This window comes from Strigops habroptila, chromosome 1 (assembly GCF_004027225.2).
Source record: "Strigops habroptila isolate Jane chromosome 1, bStrHab1.2.pri, whole genome shotgun sequence".
Classification (NCBI taxonomy): domain Eukaryota; kingdom Metazoa; phylum Chordata; class Aves; order Psittaciformes; family Psittacidae; genus Strigops; species Strigops habroptila.
This window is the reverse complement of record NC_044277.2, coordinates 86187349-86214529: the sequence shown is the minus strand read 5'-3', so window position 1 is coordinate 86214529 and position 27181 is coordinate 86187349. Positions and strand designations below refer to the sequence as shown.

General features: G+C 39.1%; 1 protein-coding gene across 3 annotated transcripts; it reads right to left on the bottom strand.

Moving 5' to 3' along the window:
* Positions 1-1518: 1518 nt before the first annotated feature.
* PRPF4B (pre-mRNA processing factor 4B) lies at positions 1519-26858 on the bottom strand. Of its 3 annotated transcripts, XM_030511136.1 has the most exons (20): positions 26641-26858; positions 21608-22801; positions 18330-18503; positions 17888-18043; positions 17069-17150; positions 15775-15985; positions 13336-13409; positions 11755-11845; positions 11250-11397; positions 9591-9728; positions 8883-9036; positions 7798-7912; positions 7136-7287; positions 6585-6671; positions 5329-5606; positions 4824-4958; positions 4265-4310; positions 3655-3740; positions 2782-2827; positions 1519-1704 (listed from the first exon to the last, which is right to left on the bottom strand). In XM_030511136.1, exons 1-15 carry the CDS (start codon positions 26676-26678, stop codon positions 5403-5405), a joined length of 3018 nt encoding a protein of 1005 aa, XP_030366996.1. In that variant the 5' UTR covers positions 26679-26858; the 3' UTR covers positions 1519-1704; positions 2782-2827; positions 3655-3740; positions 4265-4310; positions 4824-4958; positions 5329-5402. The 3 variants fall into 3 exon arrangements, with proteins under 3 accessions (XP_030366996.1, XP_030366987.1, XP_030367005.1); XM_030511127.1 differs by having other exon boundaries at positions 4824-5606; XM_030511145.1 differs by lacking the exons at positions 1519-1704; positions 2782-2827; positions 3655-3740; ... (4 more) ...; positions 7136-7287; positions 7798-7912 and adding an exon at positions 8554-8636.
* Between the last annotated feature and the right edge of the window lie 323 nt (positions 26859-27181).

Sequence of the window (27181 nt, the reverse complement as noted above, 5' to 3'; positions counted from 1 at the left end):
AAAGTGGTTATGACTTTCCACCAATGCAGAAATTTACCTGCATCCTCTAAGAAATCGTACTGCTGCCTGATAATGTACGGGGTTCTATATACACCTGCCTATCCAAGGGACAGGTCTGTTGTAGCTGCAGCTCTAAACAGGCTTTCAAAGGCTTGTAGAACATGTCACAGACAGTGTCACTAGCAGTCCATGGAAAGATCCATTTCCTGTAATGATGCAGGATTAGGGTTTTTGACATGTTGGAAATCAGAATGCTTTCTTTTCTGAAGAGGAGGACTGGTTTGCCCTTTGTGACTACAGAGAACACTTGGTAGAGTGTGCCACAGGCTCCAGGGGCTGCCATTCCCTCCCTGCCCTTAACAAGGACCCCTTACAGACAAAACTGCAGGCACCTTGCACACACAGCTGAGGGCAGGGCAGAAAAGCCAAAACCATTTCCTTTATTTTGGCATGACTGCAGCCACCTTCCTGTGCCAAACACTCTCCTTTCCCAGCTCCATGTTTCTTTTTAAAGCCATACAGACTTTCTTTGCCCGCAATTCTTGGTAGCAGCTACCAGTCCCTTTCTTTCAAGAGGGTGTACTTCAGTTGCTTTCAGTTACCCCCACCCAGTGTCTTGTAACAAAAGAGACTGTGACTGTATCAATATGTAGTTTCTGGGTTATGATCTATTTATTTCTACCTACCCCTAAGTATCTTTACATTATTTCTGATAAACTGAACACTGAATCTTTATAAATATTCATGTGTTTTCACTATTTCATAAATGATTAGCTCATACCTACTTCATAGAAAGATCTGGGCCACAATCATCAAAATCAGCGTTTAGAAGGGAACACTTGAGACAATGAAGAATTCAAAAGGTGTATTATGGAAGGAAGGGCTGTTTTTCATTTAGAGAAAGTAATTATTTGGCACAAGTTTAAATTGAGTTTTAGTCACTTAAGTACTTTGATGAGCAAAACTGAGACGTGAAAGTCTAGGAGACACGTTTGGTAGTTTTGTTTCTGTACCCACATAATGAGTATAACAAATTTACTTAGGTTAATAATTTGATACGTAATTTGCAAGGTAAGAAATGCAAATACACACTCCATCCCACTTCACCATACTGCTTCTCCCATTTGACTAGTCTCAATTTGTCTCTTACAAAGATTAATCTATTAGTATCTCTGGCTTCCCTTCACTATTATGTAACGTAGCTCTTTCATCCCCTAACTCAGACAAGCGAACCCTCCCTATAAAGGATATAAAGGCAGGCATGGGGAAAATTAAAGTGAAATCCACATTAATTCTTTGGTGCTGACTGGGAAGAGATGCAACTTAACGAAAGGCAACAACTCCATTTTACACATAATTCAGGAAGACTTTTTCACAGATCCTTTAACACCTCTGACACCCAACCAGACAACTCCCTTCAAAGAATTATACTTGGTTTTAGTGCATTTTAAAATTGTTCATACATTCAGCACCTTTGACGTGTGACTTTTATAAACACAGCAGAAGACAGGATGCAGGTCAGTTTTACAGGTACTTTATTTATGTCAAGTGATTGCCACTTCTCAACATCCTCCACCCGAGTCACAACGTTACACGTACTGTAGAAGGTCGCTCTATCTCCAGCAGTATCACAGACTGGTCTGCCTTCTTGCGTACAGGTCAATACACACACAAAGGTTCTTCAGAGGTTTAATGCCACTTACCCTACATATGGACATAAAGTATTATTAAAAAGGTTTTAAAGGAATCATTATATTTATTAAAAACTCCTAAACAGTTTTAAATTATAGTATTATACAGCAAGGCAATAAACACACGTTCTAACTGCACGGGTCTGGTATCTTGGTTTTTCTGAACACTTGGCAAACTAAACATGTTAAACGTGAAGCACCTTGTCACCATGAGGGAGAAAGAAAGAAATTAGCACAGTAGTTTTAGCCAAACTTTCTACATTTAGGGCCTCGCTCAGGTGAAGATACAAATTACATCTTCATGTACAGGAGGAAAAGATAAATTAAACTCCCTCTCAGATCAGCTGAGAAACAGTTCAACACACATCCCCTGTTTGTTGCACAGCTCTTCTATTTGCACCAAGCTGCAACCACTGGAGCTATTCAGCTGACTGCAGAGGCACAAGCAGCTACCCTGCTCTCCTCACAGACCACAGGCTACTGGGACAGATACTGCCTAAACCAGAAAGGTTACTTAACAGTGTCAGAAAGTCCTCAATTCCAGAGGCCTCTGAAGCCAGAACTAAAGATTTTCTATTGTTGCCAACAAGAATTATCAGCTGAAGCTGATACTGGACAGAGGACTGAAATCCATTTGTTTTGAATAACCCATCAGCTACTCTCTGGATCAATAATAAAGTCTGACAGAATTAAAATACATAATGAACCTGCTGAAGTTAAAGAAAAAAGGTGCATTGTCTGCTTAAATATTTACTAGTTGACACACAGGTATTTTAACCAAATACAACAGCAGATTTTTTCTTAAAATTTCACAAGTTTTGTACTGATCATTATTCTACCATTTAAAACCCTTCATTTAAACAGTAATGCTCAGTTACCTACATTTAATCACAGTAAAAGGAAAATAAAAGTATCTTCAACTAGAAATGAAACAAACACATCTATGTAACAAATTCTGAACCAGAAAGTATGTTTCAGGAATTATCAGTACTACAGCAGTGTTAATCAATTCTAAACTGGAATGCTGGAAACCAAAAGATTAAGACAGAACTACGAAGAGTATTTTTCGTATCTTTTATAGGACAGAAACCTTTGTTCATGTCTTCTGGTAGCCATCATCTTCTTTTGAGCTGCACCTACAACACAAAGAACAAGTGAACGAGCAACTTTATGCTTCTCCAGGATAGCTCAAAACAGTTCTGTAGGCATTAAGGGGCATCTTTTCTACTGCTTTGTTTCTGTATCACCAACTTATTTCACTGTTTTATATCCCTATTTTAAGAATAAAGGACAAAGCAACAGAGAGAATAAGCTATTACTACATCTGTGTAAAAACTGCTCTCAGAAGTGCTGCCTATGTTGTAAAAGTGCAAGTTACTTTCTGTATTTAACTAGCAAGCAACTAGTTTTTCATTAAACATGAAAGCTAATTTTTTTTATCATTTCCTGTATGAAAAAGATACCTTAATATGTGGAAATAATGAGGTATTAATTTTTTATTAAGAATTTGACAATATAAATTGAGAAGAGACAGGCTGAATGTTCCAAATAGGCATACAAAACCACCCATCTCCTGCTTGTTTTCGTAGTTAGTTCACTACACCTCCTCGGTGGGGTATTCCCCACCAGCAGAATGACTGCTTTGTGTCATTTTTCCATTCCTGAGTGCACTAAGAGTGCGTGACTGTTGCCATTATGTACCTAGATGGATACAAAAACCCTTCTTAGTTCAAAAGAAGTATTGTAAAGTATGTGAAACCAGTGGGGTTTCCACAGCTTGTCCAAATATATTAATAAAACTGAAAAGATGAACTTCTTAACACTGCCAAAAAGAACATTAAAACAGCAGTATGGACCTGCAAAGTCTTATTCTGTTTTCCTCACCCTGCATAACCAACTCAAATGTTTCAAGCCCTTCTAACTTGTTGCTAAATGTTTATCTACACATGCTGTCAGAAATAACCTTGTTAGGAAGGTGAAGTTGGTGTCTCAGCAAATCAGACCCATGGAGTAGGCGTTGAGTGGCCTGTGACTCGCTTTCCTTTTTCTCTTTCAGCACCATCAAAAGGAAAAGTGAGAAAAACAGCACAAACATTAGTTAAAGCCTGAATTTAATCCCATGTCCTACAGGAATAATTTCATTACAATGAAAGCAGACAGACAGTATCTGTAAGGGGTTTTTGCTTCCTTTTTCTTTAAGCAGTGATAATTATAGATCTAATTAACATAGGCTATAGCTCCCCCAAAGATCATAACGTTTAATAATCCCTTTAATTAAATGATTAATAGGAAATGCAGGGGCGGATCTTACGAATTACCTGATTTACCATCACTGAAGACAGATTCTTTTAAAAATGGCTACAAATGCCTTGTTCACAAAAGACTTTATTATCTAATGATGCATACTGAAAACATACAGAAATCTGCATGGTCCACTTTACATGCAGCAGAACAATCTTCACTTTACAATAAGTAAGTGTCAACTGTTTTATGCAAGAGACAACACTTTAAAGTCACATTTCTTAAAGAAAAGCTTCATTTACAAAAGAAATAAAAGGTAAAGAAGCAATTACCGCTTTTAAAAAGCAGCTGCTTTGTTCAAGAGTGGAAGGTTTATGCCTGTATTGAAAGACAACATGATCACAAATAATGAAAACAATGAACAAATGAAACACTTTTAGCATAAAGCAGTACACTTTCAAAATGACATACAAATAGTTAAAAATTTCCTTATGTTGTCTATCTAACCTTTAGATATAAGGTCTTCTGAATGAGATCCCAACAACTGTAATTACTAAATGAAAACTCTCCTGTAAGTATCTGTTCTATGTCATAGTGAACTGTATTTAACAAAATGTATACAAAGTCTATAGCAAGTTGATTAAAAAAATTAAAGTAATAAGAAACAGTACACTGAAGGCGCTCTATCCATCAAGTGCGCACTCTCCAAGTTTTACATGTGATGAACAGAACAGAAGGTGTAACTATGCCACGGTTGCAATGCCAGAAAAGAAAACAAGGTCATTTATCAAACATGCAGGGAATTCTGCCACAACGCTATTGTCTCTCATTCGTCAGTTGTTCCAGTAAAATAACAGCTTAAACACCGGTGATGTTGATGGGTTAGCTTACCTTCAGTGTACTGAAAGTTGTACACAACCTGCTTTAAAAGAGGAGACCATCCCTGCGGGCAGGCTCAAGAAGGAACAGACCCCCTTCGGCACTGACTACACCAAGGGCATGCTGCTGTGGCCTGCACACACACACCTAGGAAAATGTGAATATAAACAGCATTTATGCTGGCCATTTTTTAAAGACAAAAATGAAGCCAAGTCTGCTAAAAACAAATCAACCACCCAGTATTACTGCTCTTTTTTTTTTTTTCTTTCTTTTTTTTTTTTCTTTTTTATAACAGATGCTTTTGTCTTTTTATAATATATACGAACTGCAACCATATACATTAGCATTGTACTTCTGTGCAGTCTTGGCAATTAAAACAGTTCTACAGTGAAAATTTTCACATAAGACACAAAACAGAATTACTCTAACATTTCTAAAAGAAATATCAGCCTTGATGTTAATTCAAATGTATCATTTCTTCCTCAACTTTGCAGGGGAAATATTTATGTTTATATACATTAATAACTGCTGTGAAATTTCTTCAGTCTTTGTATCTTAATTACTCAAACCCTTTGAACTTCTTCATCTGGTTTAAATTTTTTCCTGGATGAAGGCATGCTGCAGAGCCTGGTTGATGCTAATCCGTTTGGCTGGGTCTAACATTAGAATCTGGTCCAACAAGTCCTTTAGCTGGTGTACTTTTTTACGTTGGTCTTCAGGGAGTCGTTGGCACCCAATCAAGTCTGCTAACAGGTCCTTGGTTGGATTAATGGTGCTCATAACAGTAACTTTCTCCTACAAATACAAAAACGACAACCTTGTAGAACAGAAGGCACGAAACCTCCTATCCCTTTGACAGAGGTTTAGCAGCAGCTTTTCTGCAGGGTTATCTTGTATCTGATCAGCAATGCCCTTCATCATCATATGGCCTCGTAAATCCTCACACAGACAAAGGAAAAGAGTGGAAGCAATGCAGTCAGAGGTAAGCCAGACTGCACCTTTTGCCAACAGCAGGTGCACACGTGAACCTTATGTCCCAGGTAACAGAGAACACAATTTTTAGCAGGGCCTCTTGTGATAGGACTATGGGTGATGGTTTTAAACTAAAAGAGAGGAGATTCAGGCTGGACATGACAAAGGAATTTTTTACAACAAGAGTGGTAAAACACTGGCACATGTTGCCCAGAGAGGGGGTGGATGCACCATCCCTGGAGACATTAAAAGCCAGGCTGGATGTGGTTCTGAGCAACCTGCTCTAGTTGAAGATGTCCCTGCTCATTGCAGGGGGGTTGGACTAGACGACCTTTGAAGGTCCCTTCCAACCCAAACTATTCTATAATCAAAATTCCACGTGGAAAGTTCCCATATCTGACCACTAAATTCAGTGATTCTTGATAAATATACTGCATTACAGTGTTACAGAAGGTAATAGTGACCTCCTACAACATAAGCGCATCATTCTTAAGTTGGAGAAACTTCTCTAAAATGAAGGCAGAATTTCTTTTATTAGTAATTTAAGGACAGACTGTGTGGTGATATCCTGAATATCTATCAAGATTAAACTTAGATTTTTCTTAAACGCATTCCTAAATCATAGGAAAAATCCTCTGTTGCCAGTTCATAACTATGTAACCTGTCCACACTGCTGCAAACAGACATTCAAATAGTTTAAGAAAAACCTTATTTTTAATTAAGATGTCAAGATATATTTTGAAAGACCATCATAGTAGGAAAGCTTGGTAAAAATAGGCTGTCGACACCGCGATGACTTACCCTTTCTGTCACTTTATCTACTTCTATATACATAAAGTTGAGATTTTGATCAAAGTGCTGATCTTTGAACACACCTTTTCGAATCATCTAGAAAATGAGGAAGAGGCAAGTTTCAGGCTAATTCTCTGTGTTACAAATTTCACAATTAACATCAAAGTCTACTAACTTATTGCAACATGAATAATTTAGTACTAATAAAAAATATATCAGAAAGACATTAAGAAATGTGTAGATTAAGTAAAAAAACAAGCACAGTTCAAACCAGCTGCAAAAGGACACAGTATCTTCCATTGACTTACGTATTTTTTTCAGGTCAGTGCTTAGGTTTCTGCTTTCACTTTATACTTAGTCTATGAAAAAGAAGCTGTATACTTTCACTTTGTAAGATTTCAAATCAATATAAATTATACTGTCAGAGAGATGTCTGATATTTAGTTGCTGTTACGAGATATACAGGATAAGAAAGAGAATTGAGAGGAAAAAAAGTATGTTCTACTGTTCATTACTGTAGTTTTAGATATTAATTAAAAACATATACTTATTTTTCTTACCTTATTTGGCATCTTTCCTTTGAGATCCATGGCTAGTTTCAACATATGGTTATTGGTTTTGCCAGGAAAGAGTATTTTTCCTGTATAAAGTTCATATAATGTGCAGCCTACAGACCACATATCTATACCATAGTCATAGATTTTTCCTATAACTGAAAGAGAGCAACTTTAGTTAATTCCATAAAGCTAGCCTTAAACTGTATCACAAAAGCAGACAGATGAAAAAATTCCGATTTGTCACTATGTTGGTGCTCTTCTTCTTAGGAATAAAAAGTTACCAGAGAAGAAGGATACAAACTTCTTACAGTCTCCTTATTTTAGAAAGGGAGGTTTTTACGTAACACCCAAACTAATCAGCATCAATTAAGTTAGTAAAAAGCAAGAAGTCAGAACAATACCTCTAAATTAAAACGTAACTATAATCAATTAGAATGACTTCTCCCTGTCCTCACTGAGCTGACCACCAACATACATAGAGTCACACAAACGTGCTCTCAAAGTCTGAACTTTTGACTGCCATCATATTTCCAGAGTAATGTTTTGCTAAGACCAAACAGAGAGTAAATTCAAGTCAAATTCTCATCTGCTGGGACTGGTACGTCCTGCTACTGCATAGTACATACTGCTTATGATACATGTAGCCAATCCAAAACGAGACTTACTGATTTCTGGAGCTCGATAAAATCTACTAACTAGATATGGTGTGATGTCATTATCTGCCACATGCGAAGCTGATCCAAAGTCACAAAGCTTTAGTATCGTTTTAGACTCATTCACCTGAAAGTTAAATATAAATATCCATTAGCACTATTTGTAGACAGAACTGCCAATAGCACTGTGAAAGTGACAATACATTTAGGTTGGAGATAAGAAAAGCGTTCAGCCTTTAAATTGGAAGTTCTTCCCATATTTCAATCCTTCCTCTCTGTACTCTAAGGAAACCATAAAACTTTCTTAAATTGAAAGTGACAGATTATGTCTTCAGATCCTACAAAACACAAAAAAGGTCAGTTTCTCATACTTTGCCCTTATCAACACATCCTTGGTGGACCCAGATTTCACTCCAGATACTGAAATTCTATTAGTTTAGACTTCCAACTCTGGTTTCCAGAGTACCATTCATAAAGCAGCATATAATTCACATATCTCATGCTCATATAGTAAGTTTAACTGCTGTGATGGCAAGAAGAGAATATTTTAAGTAAAACAAAAAAATCTGAGTTTGCCACAGGAATAACCACCAAGAAAACCAAAGGAAAAATGTTTGATTCCTCTGATGTAGCTCTCATGGCCTGCTAACCAGAATGTTTAATGGAAACAGAAGAGGAAAAAAAGCAGTAAGGACTTTTCCCCATTATCACATTCACATAAATAAAATCTCCATCCAGACTCAACCTACTTCCATTTTGCAGAAAGCAAGAACATTCTTCACCTATTGATGGAAAAGGTCCCAAGATTTCTCCTAAGAAAGGATACTGTCTTAGTTTGGAAGAGCTGCTTTCTACAAGATAAAAGTGGATGCAGGTTTGTTTGAGAAAGATTATACTAAATAAAAGATTTTCTTTAGCTGCTGTATTATATTTCTTACTATTTATACCACAACAGCATTTTATATCAATGTTAAACCCTTAACATTTCGTTAAAGCAAATTTTGACCTCACCTAAACTAACGGAATGATGTTAATTTCAAATACTTAATTTCACACTATAGACTGTGCAACATAAGTTTCAATTATTTATTACTTACCAAAATATTATCTGGTTTAATATCTGCATGTAGAATATTGCATCTTTTAAGAAGTTTTAAAGCCAGGAACAACTGCTGGCTGTAGGAACGCACAGCTTTAATATGGAGCCCAACATCTTTCCCGTACTTCTTCAACACCTCTCGTAAATTCATACTATTAAAAGAAAGAATGGGAGAGAGAAAGAATAGAGAAAAGCTTAACAAAGAAAACCAGTTGCCTCCTAAACAGTAAGACAAACCTGAACAAACCGGGTAGCTGTAAACATTTTTGGAGAAAAGCAGCATTCAACATACATACCACTCTGTTAGCTACAGTAAAAACACAAAAATGCTCGTCAACCAGATCTATCCTATACTGTATAATTACTTGCTAGACTGGGCTTACCTAGATTTTCTAATCAAGATTAATATGAGAGGATTTATTTGCACATGAACAACGTTTTCTTAACAACTGTAAAGCCTTTGTCCTCGTTTTCTTCAGAAATAAGTAAACAAAAGAAGTACATAGAAGATACAAGTTGAGGAGGTGATTTTTTGGCAAGTTCAACAGCAGATAAAAGATAACAATTCCAGGACAAAACCAAGTTCCTGACATTCTTGAATCTTGGCAATAGAATAAGTATCAAAACAATAGCCCAAACCACAAAGGTAGCGATCACTCAGAAGTACTTTACTTTGTACAAAGAACCCCAACATTTGACATCTTACCTGAGTGGCTCAAATACCAGACAGAGATGTTGTTTGTGGTAGAAATGCCTGAACAACCGTAGACAATGAAACTTGTCATCAGGATCTGCATCATTGAGCTTCTTCAAAAATTCCAGTTCTTTTAGGCCAGTTTTTTGCCTGGAAAAAGGAAGAAATGGTTGTAAAATAAAATCAGTGAAATCCTAATAGTTTTTTTTAAATCTAGACATTCACTTGCAAGGTTGTAACTGTCCAGAAATGAGAAAGTGTCTTGTCATTGCTTAATGTACCACAGCTTAAAAAAAAAATAAAGCATCACAACAGCGGTTTGCTGTCAGTGTCCACACATTGGGAAAGTTTACTCAATTCTTGTTCTTCAGTGCGCCTTTGTAAACACCTCATCCTTTCCTCCTCCCTCCCGGCTGCATGTAAAGCTATAATTAGATTTCCTCCTGTAATGTGACACTTCAGTTTCGAAGAGCACTCAGGAAGTTCACTTAAAAACAAAAAGTATTTAAACACATACACTATTAAAATTTTCTAAGCTTAAACTGACTATATATCTAGACTGACTGATAATAACTGACTTCTTATCTCGACAACATACCAAACTGAAACAGTTTATCAACCCCCCTTAAAAAAACCAAAACACACACAAAGCTTTCCTGGACACCTATTCATATAATTCAAAATAACCCAGTTATACACAGAGCAAGACATGTTTTAAAACTTCCAAGGTAAAATGCATGGAAAAGATTTTCATTTAAGTTGTCTTTAATGCAAGAGGACATAGTACATGACTAGAAATACTGCAGCAGATACCAAAAATGGGTATTACAGACAAGTCCTCGCACATTGTAGTTTAACAGATCATACTTGTTCACTCATGCTCACCCATACTGAAAGACCTCAACTTTTTATCTCAACAGGGAGACTCCCACCCTCTTTACATATCTGGCATACATGGAACATGTAAGTTGCAGATGATTGATTAGGACACAACCCATAACCTGCCAACTCAATTTGGTCCACCAAAACAGAATTTTCATAGAATCATGGAAAGGTTTGGGTTGGAAGGGACCCTAAAGATCATCTAGTTCCAACCCCCTGCCACAGGCAGGGACACCTCACCCTAGACCGGGTTGCTCAAAGCCCCATCCTACCTGTCCTTGAACACTGCCAGGGATGGGGCAGCCACAGCTTCTCTGGGCAACATGTTTCAATGTCTTGCCACCCTGGTAATAAAGAATTTCTTCCTCATATCTACTCTAAATCTACCTTCTTTCAGTTTAAAACTGTTCCCCCTTGCCCTTGTAAAAAGTCCCTCTCCATTTTTACATTTTTAGAGTCCATGACTCCCACGACTAAAAAACTTTAGGGTTGGGCAGGCCTCATAATTAAGTGTAACTTTGTTTCTTGCTACCACTGTTCCCTGCAGTTTTGCAAATGAGAAAGTGCCCGATGAAAATCAAGTACCCTTCTTCCTGTGATAGCTGTAAAGAAGTGTGGATACACAGTCCTCAAGTGCTTCCCATTATCTGGCTCATATTAGCAGAAAAGGCAGGAATCACAGCTGTAATCTGTTACTTCACTTGAAACAAAGGGAGATTCAAATCACACCATGAAAAACTTGCAACTGTTACATATGCTTTGTTATTATCAAGCAAAAACATTACTTACATAAGTTCGTTGTTCCTGATGATTTTAACTGCTACTTCTTGGTTTGCTCTTGCCATGTCCCTGGCTCGCACTACGTTACTGAAGACTCCCTGACCAGTGTAACCATAGACATTGTAACGTTTATCTAGAACTTCACCTATATTAACACCTGAAGGATAAAACCAAGCAATTGCAAGTTATGAGTGACACACATAATGGATCTTTGTATGAAAATTCAACCATTCTGTATAAAATTCAGGAAAACAGGACACAGGGTGCAATCAATTTCACAGCATACAATGTTTTCTATCACCTAGCTTTGTGGAAATCATGGGGAACAAACTGTGATTCTGCATGTCTGCAGTCTTTTAGTGACTGAGGTCAAAACCAGCATGCTCATTTCATCCACCGCACTACACACTCAGTGAGGTACACTGACATGAGAATAACAGTTCAGCAATGTTACATGAGGATCTTTTCCATTCCTCATTCTACCTGTCCTTGCAAATCAACAAATACAACTTACGGTAATAGCCCTCTGCATCAGTCCAGTTATCCCTGAGATTGGGGTTTTCTTTGAAGTCTTTTCCAAACCCAGCAGCCCTCAGACGAGCACTCTGAAGAAAGAAAAAAAACCCAAAACAACAGCTTTGCTTCCATGCTCTGTTTGTCCATGATGCTTACTTACCAAAAGTCCTTTTTTCCTACTGAAACAGTTCCTCTCCACAGTACAAACGCATTTAACTTGCAGTAGAGAGAAACTGTTGAACACAAAATGCTTTGAACGCAAAATTTACGTACCAGTATCTAAAGATTGATGCAAGGAAAGAGGATGAGATCAACAAATAGGACTATTACTAAACAGAAATGGGCAAAGTTTCAATTAATACCCATAAGGAATTTATACAAGTCATGTTAGATGCACATTTTGGGCCATCTGAATAAGACTTTACTTACACTATGTTTCTAGTAAAAAAGCTTAGCAATTTGCAAGGAAAATGTAACTGTTGAAGCCTTAAACTTCTGTTTATTCAATGCCACTTCACAGACTTCATATTTACTTGTGATCATAAAATTAGTACAATTGCTGCTGGTATCTCTTAACAGATCTGGCCATCGAATCTATGAGTAGTACAGTGTATCTTCAATTGAACATCAGTTTCTGGAAGCGGGAACTGCTCATTTACAAGCCATGTAACTCCCTACTTGTAACTTTCAAGCTTTTAAAAATGCACCCCCCAGCACCATCCTTCAAGTATTTCTATTTATATTTTTCCTGGTTAAAGGGGTTTTGATTTTTAAAATTTTATTATTATCACCAGTGTAACTAGAGTAAGACCATGGCAGTCTTTTGTCACCGATGCTTCTGTTGTAACTAACAGATTACATCTATCATAAACCAAAATTAACTGGAGAATTTCTAAGTGAAGAAGAAAGTTGTCTTGTCTTATATCTCAGTGTTATGCATCAGCAACAATGTGGTATATTTACAGAGAATGGCAAGTCCCAAAACTAGTCACTGGACTACCAATATTTGCATGACACTTTAGCACATTTAGAGAAAAGCTGCTGGAATAGTGTAAAAGTAAAACCAGGAAATATATCTCTTTATCCAAAATGAACCAACCAACCAAAAAACCAACCCACAACCAAGTAACCCTTCCCACCCCCCAAACAAACCACCACCTCACTCCGCCACAGCATCATTAGCAAATTAAGGTAAGTTGCATAGACACTTTTTAATTAACCATACACGAGGCTCTGAAAAAAGCTCGTATTTAGAACAGTGCAGCATGGTAACATTAACATAAAGCTTAACCTAATAGGTTTGTTACCATGCACTGTTATAGGTCCTATTCAAACAGCAAGTGAATTCCCCAATTACTAACTCTGGTAAAACTAATTTCAGCAGGTTTTCTTTCAGTGAAATACTAATCAAGAACTATTTTGTCTGCCTTGGCAGATCAAAAGATTCAGAGCATGCTATCCAGTCAGTTACACATGCTTTTACAAATCAAACTTCCCCCAAACCTCAAGTGACAGTAATTCTCTACCAAAAAACAAGCAAAAAAATCAATCATGTATTTCAACTCCAAGAATTACCTACATCAAAGTATGCAGCGAACATATCATCTGATTCTGTGAACATGTCAGGAGCTAGCAGTTTCTTCTGAGCTGAACCTTAAAATGAAATTTAGATTACTCAACGTGAAAAAAAATGACAAACTAGTAACTTGATTACCGGTCTAATTCATGACTTGCTATGTATTATAATATAACCTAAGATCAGCATGTTGGCAAACAGGTAGCTCTACTAATGTTTCTAGCAAATACTGGTTTACGCTGTAGAAATATAAAACTCAGACTGCTTAAGTTCTTCAAAGCACTCAAAAATTTATACCTTCTTGAAAAATTAAGTATAATAGCTTTCAAATAATTCACACAGCAGAAAAAAGTACATACTTACATGATTCCCTACAGATAATGACTACACATAAATGGATAAAAAGAAATGTAAAATGACCATGTATATATATAAAAAAATTACAGATGCATTTTCAGTATCTAAGTTTGGGCTTTTCTGCAAACTAAAACCCAAAGCTGTAAAGCCCAGAAGTTATTTCTTTGGAAAATGTTTTCTTCAACCCTGTGAAAAGGACCTCATGTGTAGCTTTTACTCAAAGACAGTCTTAACTATCATGCTTAAGAGAAACATTTTTAATGTGGGCAATATTATCCCTTTCTCACCTTTTAATCATCTTTAAAGTCCCAAAGACATTTTACTTGGTTGACAAGATAAAAGCAAAGAAATATAAATTAAGAACATATTAGTGAAGGCAAGGAAACTTCAAACTATTCCATAACACACATTATGGTAGCATCCCTTCATGACCACAGTAAATCACAGACACTCCCTTTAGGGTATAAAGCAATGGAGAAAAACAAACAGTTAAGCTCAGATGCTTCAGGTCTCATAATGCATATACCCAATCACTTTCATACAGAATAACAACACAGAAATCTTCTGACAGCATCAAAACCTCTCATCCATCATGTTGACACCATTGTTTCAAGGTGTCATCTGACACTATGGGAAGACAAGTTACGTCACTGTTCCAAGACACAGACCCTTCCATCAACTTCCTCAAATTTTCTTTTTAGTTCCAGTTACTCACTGGGCTACAATGAGTTGTAACTAGTTCCTCAGCAACTTACTATCCTGGCCCTGTATGAGGTCAGGATACAAATGAAAAATGGCTCTTTCAAAGAAAGATGATCTACTGCTTCCATCTGTTGTTATAGCCACCTCCAACCCAGAACCCCACCAATATATGAAAATTCCCAGATTTGAGTGTAACTGATCTGTTTAAAAAAAACAAAACAAAACAACAAACCCCCACACTTTTTTCGTATCTTGACAACATCTATGTAGTTAACTGTTATATTTTCATACACTTTAGTGGACAAAATCAGAAGTACATGCCTCGACAAAAAACGAAAAAGACATTGTCTGTTACACACAAGAAGACTAAACCCAAACTTGCAGTATGCAAATAAAGGAAAAATGCATAGACTGCTCCTTCTACCTACGTTGCAGGAGAACAATCTGAAAACATACTGCTCAAGGGAACAGCAGGACAAGCTACAGAGGAGTGCACCAGTGCCAAAGAGAGGCAGTGCCTGCTAGAAGATCGCATATTTAGCCCCCAAGGATACATCTAGCACATGATATGAAATACAAGTTAACTGTCCAACTATTTCCTTGAGGGGTTGGGCAGGTTTCATAGCCCTTGTTAAACAGCGTGCTGTGGCAATTAAAAGAACTAGCTCAAGTATGACCACACAGCAACTAGACACACCTTTGACTACTTGGAAGACTGTCAACACTACAGAGTGCACTGGGAGATGCTCCATGTTCCTTTTGCCGCAGCAGGCACAAGGCAGGTTTTATATCAAGATTTATTTAATTCCAATATTGCTGTATAAGAGATTATGTGCAGGGAGCAAGAGGAGGAAATAGCCATTTCTTCAGCAAGAAGTTATGCCGCCAAAATGGACTTACTTGCAACGGCTATCAGAAGTCTTAATCATTCTAAAGGACTACAGACCTACATATATTCTTGTGACACAGGGGCTCTGACCAAAAAAAAAGGGACAAAAGGGCATGGTTTCCAACCCACCCCAAATAAAGACTAGGACTATATTAAGCTTCTACAAAAACAACATGCAAAAGTGAATAGAAAGATGTGGAAGTTAAAAAGGATGATTCTTAACAATAAAGACAGAAATCGTTATTTGCTCTTTCAAACATATAGTATGAATTGTGTTGAGAGTTACTAGAAATATGTCACCCATTCGTATAATCTTCCTTAATGAGCAAGCTTTACTTTAATGTTAAGTACCATAACATTTGTGGAAACGTTCTCAAATTCTGACCAAAAAAAAAAAAAATCAACCTACTTCCAAGTCTGCAAGTATATAAGGAAACCAAGCAAAATGTCTGATCTTCCAAAACTGCATTATACAGTAAGATTTTGACTCTTACCATTGTTCTGTTCAACTGTCATGAGGTTGTGCTTGGCCTTTACTGATGCCTCAAACGTGTCCACATTTTCCCGTTCATACTCCTTAACATCAGCAGCTACTCTTTCTAGGATGTCGTCTGGCGAATTTGAGCGACTACGTGTACTACTCTGAGGACTGCTCGGTTCAGATGGTACAGATATATTACTGTCTTCTGTCTGGCCTTTGTATTTCTAGAAAGAAATTTAATTATTAATCTCACCATCACAGCTTATCGTGATTTAAAACATTTTTAAACTCAACCTTTCAATGGCTTCTGCTAAAACTTTCATAATCACCTAAAGACAACAGATTATTTGCAGAAGGGGATACAGCTTTTGAAAAATCATTCTGCGCAATGCACCAGAGCCCAGACCATAAAATAAGACTGAAAAAAAAAATCATGTGTCCCCTTCAGGCTTTTACATTTCTGTGAAAAGCAATTTTTATTGGAGATTAACTATTTGGTCGTGTGTGACAAAACATCGGTATAGATTCATTACTAAAACATTCTGGCACACAAGTATTAAAATAGTCTTTAAGGAAAAGGCAATGATTTTCTATCTTACATCCTAGAATCTTTCCTATTTTTACTGATATTATGGTACAGAAAAGGAGTTTTTAGATTCAGGTTTTTTATTTGAATTGGAAATCCTGTTTATTCATTTGTTCTTGTTGAAAGATTTCAGATGAGTTAAAACAGTTGAAAACACCACCTTACAAATTATTTCTTTAACTGACATAGTATGACATTATACAAATGTATAAGTTCAAAATCCCCCAGAGTTCAAAATCAGAATGAATACATGTTGATACCACTCAGTTACCAAGGTCAAACCAATACAAGCAGAGGTTTTCCATTTAAGGAATGAAGCTCTGGAACTTTGCTTCCTGCATGGACCAACAACAGGTATAACCAGCCTTTAAAAATAATTTATTTCATATGGCTTTGCTCAGTCACACTTCTGAAGGATTTTACAGTGGGCTTTCCATAAACGCCAAACCAAATTTACTGCTGCTTAGACTGCCAGAGAACGTTTAAACTGTGGCACAAAAATGATTTACAGAAGAGTTGTTTCAGCCTTAAAAGCAACGCTGTTGCAATAGAAGTTTCAAGTTTACCAGAAACTAACATTTACAATGAATTAATTGGAAAAAAATATAGTAATAACTACCGTAATGTAGTAACAGGGTAAGGGCCTCCCTTTAACACAACATTCTATGCTGAAAACATAAGATTAGTTTCTGTAATCCATATGATAATATAAACCATGTACCTGAACAATTGCTTGCCGCTGTAATCTTCTTTGTCTTATCTCTGCCTCTTCATCCTCTTCTTCCAAATCAAAGTCTTCAAGACTATAAATATATAATTAGTTTTTATATACCATCATAAGATTATCTATTGAGTTCTACCAAATGACGTTCTTTGGCATAGAAAGTACACAATATGTTAAACAATAGCTGTTCAACTGACTCAGAAAGCAAAGATGCATTAAATCCCAGTGTGTATATTTACATCTCCTTACAGAGAAAATTTATCTTTTGGTATCTCACTGGGACTTGGTGTGTTTCTTTTTTAACTGCAAACAATTAACAGTGACTGTTTTTAGAGAAAAACAACAACAAAAAACACTTGTTCATTTTCATTCCAGCATCATTCTTTCTTAATAATCTGGTTAAGAATGCATACTCTTGTGCAACTGGATTAAGTAGATATTCATTCAATATAAAAACAATTTGCAGATAGCAATTCATCCTTTCAGCTGTTACAGTTTTTCCTCAAGCAACGAGCTCAAGGGAACAGACCAAGTACTTTCACAAGATACCAATCAAGCTGAATTTAGAAACCTAACAAGATATCACCCTATCAGGTCTGCCCAGTACCCAACAGGTTTTGATATTTCTTGCACACTCCAAAGTTTTTCAGATCATCCCAATAGCAATTTGACAAGACCACAAATAAATACTAAAACATGATTATGGTTTTACATGACAACTCAAAAACTACACCATGAAGATAAAAGGTCAGTTCATACTCGTATCAATGGATCTCTACTTTTAGATAACAGCACAAGTTAGAAATTCATTCTTACTTTTCATCTGATGAAGACTCCTGTTCAGCTTTCATACCCTCAGAAAGACTACCTTTGAATTTGTCTTCTTTAGCTTTGCTTCTGCTCCTACGTCTATGGCCACCACGTGACCTGGACCTCCTTCGAAGGCGAGATCTACTTCTTCGGCCTCTATCCCTGGTAACAGTGAGAGCAGTTTGGCGTTTGGTTGGGGTTTGGTGGTTGGTTTTTTTTTCCCCAAGAAAAGGAGGAAAATCTATTCATAAAACATGAAGTACATAAGGACTCCAAATAATAAAACAAATTACCTGATGGAGGACAAACTGAATTCAGCTATGCTAGCATACGTAATCGTGGGCAAAAAGTTGTCTTTTCATACACAAGATAGCAACCTTTATTCTTTTACTATTTAGTATTAATGTATTTTATAAAATACATTTAAAAAAATGCAGTGTGTCTTTACCTCCTGCGAGGAGACCTACTCCGCCTTCTTGGAGATCGGCTACGTCGAAGGGGCGAACGAGACCTCCTTCTAATGGGGGACCGAGATCTTCTTCTGGATGGGGACCATCTACTGGGTGGGCTAACATCTTTTGATCTTTCTCGTCTAGACAAAATATCATCTCTGGTCCGCGTTCTTAAAACAGAGGAAGAGAATGGTAGTCAAATCAGGAGCAAGCTGAAAACAAAAACCACAGTTCCCTCTAAAAGCTCACTTTAAAATCCTGCTGCAGGTGAGGGACCACCAGTTGGGCTTCTGAGGGAGGGATGGATACATATGCTGCAGAGATGGCTGCCCTTCCTGTGTGTCTCTCCCTACCCTGGGAAACATGTGCCCATACCTAGGTCTTGTTCGGGACAACTCTGGAAACAGAGCTTGTTAATTACTACCACAAAGCTAAGAGGGGTTTTAAAATAAAGCTTATGTTTAGGTCTTACGCAAATAGTGACCTGTTTTCATCTTTATCAGAAGCAGTATTTAAACAATAAACAAAGCCTCAGAACTAATCCTTGAGAATTTTCCCAGCAACTTTAACACAGAGTATCTAAATTTAGGACAATGCTACTTCACAGCAATAACTCTGATGTCTACTTCAATCTGGGCACAAGAATTGGACAATTTCAACATTTCACCCAGCAGCTGAATGCTAACATTCTCAATGTAAACCAACCCTTCACAAAAAATAATTCAGGTTTGACACTATTTACTACTCAAAATGTGTTCGTTCTTGTCTATACAGATTCACAATTATTCAAGGAAAAAAAAAATCCCTGATGGGAGAACTACATTAAAAAGCTTCATTGTATTCCATGACAGCCAGACTTCAATCAAAAATGGGAAAGGATAGAAGCTAAAAATATTTAACCACCATTCTAATGTGGCTCCAACAGAAAATATTTCTGGAAAACAGTGTTGGAAAATATTTGCACACCATTGTTCAAAGAAGATGTTGCTATTCTATTTCTTTTTATCCCCCTCTTTTTTTGTTTTTTTTTTTTTTTTTTTTTTTTTTTTTTGGGGTGGGTTTTTGTTGGGGGTTTTTTGGGGGTTTTTTTTGGGGGGTTTTTTTTTTGGTTTTTTTGGTTTTTTTCATCAGACTGGGACAAGTTATTTCATTAATGAACAAAATCTCTTGGGTCTGAGAGATTCTGTAACGTTGGTTTTGTTTGGTTTGAGACTGCTGTATCAGCTTCCATTACCTTAGCTACTTATAATGACCAGGCATACCCAAAATACTAAACAGTGGGACAGAAGGCAAATTTATGCACATGCAGACGTAATGACAGTTTCTACAAGAAATTTCTGTAGACTTAAATGCTGGAGCAGGCATTTGATTTAACCAATTTAATTTACGTTATGTGCTTGTGAACGATATTAGAAAAAAAGTCACAGGATGAACTGACAGTTCCAGGTTTCTTGGCTAACAAAGTGGTGGTACTGCCAAAACCCAATCAAAACAGCGGTGAAAAACAAATCAATTCAGGGATCACAGGTAGGAGATAAAAAGTAGAAGCTGATTAAGAATTCAAAGTAACATCATATAATGAGTAACTTCAGTCAAAGGCGTGAGAAGTATCTTACATTATTAGAACACTACATGAAACAAACACGTAAAATAAAATTACCGGGAATTTTTGGTTAAAACTGTTCAATAAAGGTCCTGAAATTCTCAGGCAGCCTGAGTAATTACAGGTAGTTAAAACTCCAACATAGTTGGAGCTGGTTTGGAAATGTCCCACAACGAAACATTATTCCTGTTGATTTGCAAACACTTCCAGCAGCAAATATTTCTTACTATTCCTCCACTCACATGCTGTTCACCAGGGTGTTACTGAAGTATGAATTTGATAGCAAAATTCTAGACACATGCATCACTTGAAATAGTGTCTAGACAACTAATTCAAACCGGCTGCAACACAAGCTGTCATGAAAAATGAAAACTGAAGGATGCAAAATGCTACAGAAGAAAAGTCAAACACTGTGTCAAAGAAACCTAGTGGTTATGTGCCGATACATTCCTGACTCACCAGAAAGCAGTCAGAGAAACTGCTGGCGCTTACAATACTTGCTTAACCTGGTTTGCACCACAGGGGCCATCCTCCAAAGCACCTGCAGTACTGCCAAGCAGCAGTACAGACAAATAAGCTGACAAAGCACCCATTAGAAGATACCCCATACTGGAAACCACAGCAACCCTCTGCGATGCAGGCAGAAAGGCTTTCACATTTACTAGGTGCTTATTTACTGAGCTAGATCTCTGTGGTTCCAATACACGGCTTTAAATTCATACTTCCTTGTTCTTAATTCTTGGAGTGGATGAAGCTAAACCCCACAACAACAAGTTTTAAATTATTCATTATCTAAAAAGAATGCTGAACTCTTGCCTGTTGAACTTGTTACATTTAATGAATTACTTCCAAAAGTGCATACACATATATTGTTCTCTGCTTGGGAATTTATCATTCAGGCCCTCTCAGCTTCAGAGAAGAAGATAGTAACTATTGCCTCATGGTTTATGTTAAATTTCAAGCTAACTGCTTTCATAGGCTAAATTTTCTTTTAAAAACATGCCAAGACAAAAAATACATTGAAAAGTCTTTCTCCTTTAAGTGTATGCAAAATATGGCAATGATATACAACAGAGCAATAACGAGGCAACACTACTTTACCTCCAGCAAATGAAAAATAGAAAATATTTTTAAGGAAAAAAAAAAAAAATTACTGTGAGAAGGACATCTTGATATAAAAGATTTGCTTACACTCACAGATGCTGACTCTATCATTAGGGTATTTGGGTTTGCTTTTTTTTAAGGGGAAAAAGGGGCTAATTACCCACTTTTAGCCAACACTGATACGTAACAGCAGAAGGCACTCTCAAGCCACAGAAATTCCGGAAAGCAACAGAACTATTAACTAAGAAACAAAAGAGAAGCTACATTCTGAATCCAACCGAGTGACTAAAAGGAGAACCTGAGCTACAAAACTTGTTCGCGCTAATGGTGTGAGCAGCAAATAACTCAGCACTTTATCAACCAAAGCTGAATTTGCATGTCTGACAGCTGGGAGAAGTGTTTTTTTAAAAACTGAATACATACAAAGTCAGCTCATAATATAATGCACAATCTGATGACCTTTTTTCATAGCTATTTTCAGAACAAAACAAAGACATAAACACTGAACCAGTAGATCTTTCATCCTGTAAAGTGTTTTTGAGATTGGTCATGCCACCTTTAAGTTACCTGGGAGAAGACAGACGCCTCCTTTCTGATTCTCTTCTTTTCCTTTCTGCAGATCTACTCCTCACTCTTCTAACTGGAGACCGGGTTCGGGAGGGGGATTTACTCTGTTTAGATCTGCGATCATTAAAGAGAGGGGATCTGCTTCTTCTTGACTTTTCACGCTGCTTGGGAGATAAGCTTCTTCCTTTTGGGCTACGGCCAGGTCGTCTAGGAGACCTGTTTTCTTTCCCCGAAGAAGCATCTTTAGAAGGAGATTTAATTGGCTTTTTTTCTTTGTCAGTCTCTGATCTCCTAGGTTTTCTATCTTTGGACCGTGATCTTCTATCTTTGGATTTGCTTCTTAGATCTGTAGGAGATTTAGACCTTCTGCCACGATCTCTGCTTTTGTTTTCATTTACAACTGGGGACTTTCTGCGATCTCTAGATTTACTTTTATCATCAGCCTTATTTCTATCCTCTGGGGGAGATTTAGACTTTCTGTTTTTCTCCTGGGATCGCCTTTTAAGCGTTGGAGACCTAGACTTCCTTGTCTGGTCTTGAGACTTACTTCTCTTATAAGGGCTTTTGGATTTCCTCCTTTCTTTTGACTTGCTTCTAGTTGTCTTCTCTTTGATTCCATCAACTCCTGCCTTGCCTTTCTTTTTGTCAGATCTGTGCCTAGTCCTTTCTTTCGATTCACTCTTACTTCCTTTCTTGGAACTAGTTTTATTGTCCACAGGTTCTAATTTCCCCTTAGTGTTTGACTTAGCTGCAGGTCTTGTCCCATTCCGTGCTTTTTCATTTATTTCCCCTTCTTCTTCAGATCCTGACTCATAACCTTGTAATATTAATCCCATCCCAGACTGGACTTTTCCTTCCATTAATTCGTTTTCAAGTTCAGCTTTCAATAATGCTCTTTGTTTCTCCAAGTCTTCCAGAGGAGCTAAAAAATCAATTTTAGTTCTTTTAGCTGGTCCATCTTCTTTGTCAGAGGCATCAGCAACCTCTTTCCATTTATGTTTCTTGTGTTTGTGTCTGTGTTTATGTTTTTTGTCCTTATCTTCTTCTGAAGAATGTTTATGTTTCTTGTGTTTACTTCGGTGTTTGTGTTTCTTTTTTTTGTGTCGGCTGTGCTTGTTCTGTGGTTGGTCTGCCTCTGACACTTCTCCATTTTCTTCATTTACACTTTTCTCAGATGCATCAGCATCCTCAACCCTGCAAAAAATAAAACACACAGATCAGTACTGTCAACTCACTGCAGTCTTTAATCCTGTGCTTAAGCTGACAGTCTTTTTTTGATAGAAACTAAGTGGCATTTAATTGCCTACCTTTGGGAAAATTAAAAGTGTACAACTAATGTAACTAAGTTATAACAGCAGATACACTTCTTCATGAACAGACAGCTATGATTGCAAAAAGAAATACTACAGAAGGAAGATACAGAAAATACACTAACAAAATGTGTGTGCGTGAAATCAATGCTTATGCTTTTAGGTTCAATACTGATGATATCTGTTAATAGTGCAGAACACTGCTGCGTATTTAGGCATCCTGTCAGTCTATCATCTATTTGTTTCTCCACTCCGATGCCTAACCCAAGCTACTACACCTTTTAAAAGTGTTTTCAAATGGCAGAACACAGTTGTGCTCCAAAGATCAAAACTGATTTCAAGGGATGATGCTGACCACCTAATGGAACCTTCTTGCAAAACCTCATAGTTGACTGACTCTCTTAACTGCAATTTCTTTCTGTAAGTGCACATACATGATAGAAAACAAAAAAACAAAACCAAGAACTGTTCTTGCTGTGCATTTTTATTATTTATGCAATACAGGGAACACTACTGAGGAACAGGATAAATTAAGGAAGTCTAAATTCAGAAAAGCCTTCTGACAGTATACTGCAGACTACCAGCTTCCCCCCGCCAAAAAAACTCTATAAGCTATAGACCTGTAAGATGGCATTGGCCAAAAAGGCTGAAAATAGGTCTACAGCAGATTATTAAAATAATAACATAGTGTTGTGTCTAAAACAAACAGATCAGTTTGCTAGTCACAGCAACAAGCAACTTAAAGAGTGGGTGTACTTAATAACCTCAAAAATTATCAAATTGAGTCCTGATCTTATGCATTCACTTATATTATCCTTAGATGCTGAAACTGGCTTACCAGTAGGTTTTTTACAGTGTTTAGCAAATACCTACTGATCTCCTTCAGAACATCAATTAAGTTACTATTTGTGGCAAGACAGGCTTTTGCCTTTTGAAATCTGTGGCCAAATATTATAGGTGCCTGAGTTCACCTTCTTACAAACTCACCCTGTCTAAACTACAGGTTTGAAATTTACTAGCTAACACTTTAATAACTTAAATATAGCCCTTTCAGTACCCAAAGCTTCATTCATTGAAAAGAAATTCCCTAAACATGATGGTCAGGAGTGGTGCAGGGACGTACACAGAAATGTAGAAATATCTTCCAAACTCTACTAGTTTCATACAACAGCTGTTTCTGAAGAATATGACCAATGATCCAATACATGTATCAGAGGTATTCTAAGCCAGGCCTAATAAATGGCACTTACTATAAATGCAATTAATGTCCTCCTAACTAAGGCTAGGATCATCAAACAGTGCACTATTACCCATTCTCTCCTGCTTGAGTTAATGCAAATTCTAGTACTACTAAATAATCCAGACTTCTGCAACATACACTAAAATTATTTGCTAAAACCATTAACAATTTAATGTTTTGAAATGAGCAACTTCCAAAGGGAACAGGCAACTTGAGTTACAAATATGCAATATTCAGAGACTGAAGTCAGAATGCTGTATGCTTTTGTACATCTTTACCGCTACTTCTGCTTACTCACAGCATACAGGAAGAATGGTGTTTTTCTTAATTGCTTCCTCCTGACACTCCACACCATTATGACAACAGAATATCAGAAAGAAGACAAATTGCCTTAAAACGAGTTTGCTCTGTTACATTTGGCATGAAAGAGAAGAAAAATAAAGAACAAGTATTAAATGTAGAACTTTTTCAACTTGGATTTGCAATCCAGAGCAAGTATGTCAGTGACATAAGTTTGCTAAAGGGCAGAGAAACAACACAAGGAAATTTTAAGGCAACTACGCATCTTTCAAGATTTCTTTTGGTTGGATACAGGATGCTGTGTAAGTTCCAGAGTACCAAATTGATGGTACTTCTACATTACAAAAATATTACAGAACAACAAAAATCACATCTATTCAAGCTGCTCCTGATAAGCCTTCCTTCTTTTAATAGCAGAAAGTGTCACTGAAGGAAGTTGTTTTGTTGTTGTATGTATTTTAATGCTATGTAATAACCCCACCTTGTATCCTGTAAAAGCAAGCTGGCAGTGGAGGCGCCAGGTGATGTGCATCACCACGGCCACTACAGACTGCCAGCTTTCTCTGCATTTGTACCTCAACTATAAAATTGCTACTAACTTCATTAATACACAAGAAATAGCCCATCATTCCTTCACATACATGAATCGGTTTATTTTGAGCAATTCCATCAGAACATGGATAAATTTTTGCTTCATTTCAGTGCTTCAGAGGTGTAATGACATGAAGGAGAGCCCTTTTAAAGATTTCAGAGGGTGATGAGGCCATTGGGTATTGACATGCGTAGGTGCTAACGGCTTTCAAGAGAGAGGAATTGTGCCATACTCTTGTCCCACTTTCTCTTATTTTTTAATTTAAATAGAATGATAGGAAGTTCATGGAGATTGGCAAAGAGATTTCACACATCTTTTCCTACATCCAGGCATCATCAGTTTGTACTTTCTTACTCTCAGTTACATTTCTCTATACAACACTAAACTCTCTTCTTCATTGTGCTCATGCATTTTACATGACTCACATGCACTTCTACTGCTTTTCCTCACCTGTTTTTCACGCCCACGTTTAACAAACAAAAAAGAAACTTCAAATGGCAACTTTTCAAAGCAGAAAAAACCATAGCAGGTTATATGGCTAAAATACTTGTATAGTGAAGAGAAGCAATAAACCAAACATTAGGTTGTCAACTCCAGGTAAAAGTTCCGGAGGAGAAAGTGTTGGTGAGCTTGTGTGTGCTGACACACCTAAACCTCGCGGCGCTAAGCGGGCTGCCAAGCAAACGCAGCCCCGGAGCCCCGGTCCGACGGGGAGGCAACTGCTCGATCTTCGCTTCCCAACGGGAGCCGGGAGTTGCCAGTCATTTCGAGGGCTGGAAGGAGGGGCCGGCGGCAACAAATCGCTTTTTGCTTCCACCACCACCGGCACTTTTCATAACGCGAGAGCGCCCGGGACCCGGGGGAGGTGGGCTCGCCGCTGGGCGGGCAGCGCCTCGGCGGCTGGCGGAGGGGCAACCCCGGCCGGAGCACCCGCTGTCCCGGATCGCCACCCCGCTCCTCCAGGGGGAGGCCTCGCTCGGAGAACGAGCTGCAGGGCGGGGGGAAACCCCGGGGAGCGCCTGCCGGGCTTCGCCTCGGGGATGCCCGAACCCTGCGCGCCGCCGGGCACCCGCCGGCCCGGGCGGGCAGCGGCCTCGCATCCACGCAGAGCAAGGGGTCGCCCGCCCCAATTGCCCGGGGAGGGGCGGGAGAAGCGGGGCCGGGACCGACAGCGCCGGAGCCCCTCACGTCTCCCCCCCCACACCCCTCACTGAGGCGGGAAGGCGCACGCGGAGCGGAGGACACGCGCCCGCAGGTCCCGGCTCCGCTTCCCCTCCCCCCGCCCCCAGCGGGCCGGCTCGTGCGCGCCCGGCGCGCGGCCTCCGGAGCGCTTCGCCTTCCTCCCTCCGGCACAGCCCGGTCCCCATCCGGCGGCAGGCGGCTCCCGGGCCCGCCGGGCCGCCCGCCGCGGGGCCAGCGGCTCCCGGAGCAACCCCTCTTCCCCAGAGCGGCCGCTGCCCCCATCTCCCTCCTGCCTCACCACCTCCACCCGGGCCGCTCTTCGTCCTCCTCCCCACAGTGCCCTGGCCTGCGCTCCTCCCTCCGCCTCCCCAAGGCGCCATGGCAAGGAGCCTCCCAGCCGGTCTCTTACTCGGGCGGTCGCTGCTCGGGCTCCGCCGCGGCGGCCATTTTGAACTTCCAAACTCCTTCGCTGCCGCTGGGGAGACGCGGGGCCGCGGCGCACGCGCACGGAGGCGCCACGGGGTAGAGGGGGAAAGGGAGGGGGTGGGGGGGTGCGGGTTGAGGCGGGAGGGCAGGCGGCCGCCGGAAGTGAACCCCGCGGCCTGGGCAGGGAGCGGGCCGGAAGCTCCGCCCCCGGGGCGGTGCCGTGCGCGCGGCGGGAGCAGCGCGGAGGTGGGGGTGATGGTGGCAGCGGAGTGGGAGGCGGGGAGAGCGCTGTCGCCGGCGCTCGGCTTCGGTACCCGCGGTGGCGCCTCCTGGTCTCCTCAGGGAGCCCCGCCGCGAGAGGGGCGCCGCTTCCAGCCGCTCAAGTTCGGAGAGGGTCTGGCGGTGGGAGGGGCCGCAGCCCCCGAGGGGTCTTCACGGCGGGCTCTCCGAAGGCAGCTGGCGCGTCTTGAGAGGAGGTTGTTCCGCTTAATTCCTGTCCTCAGATTCCACCTGGCTGTGCTGAG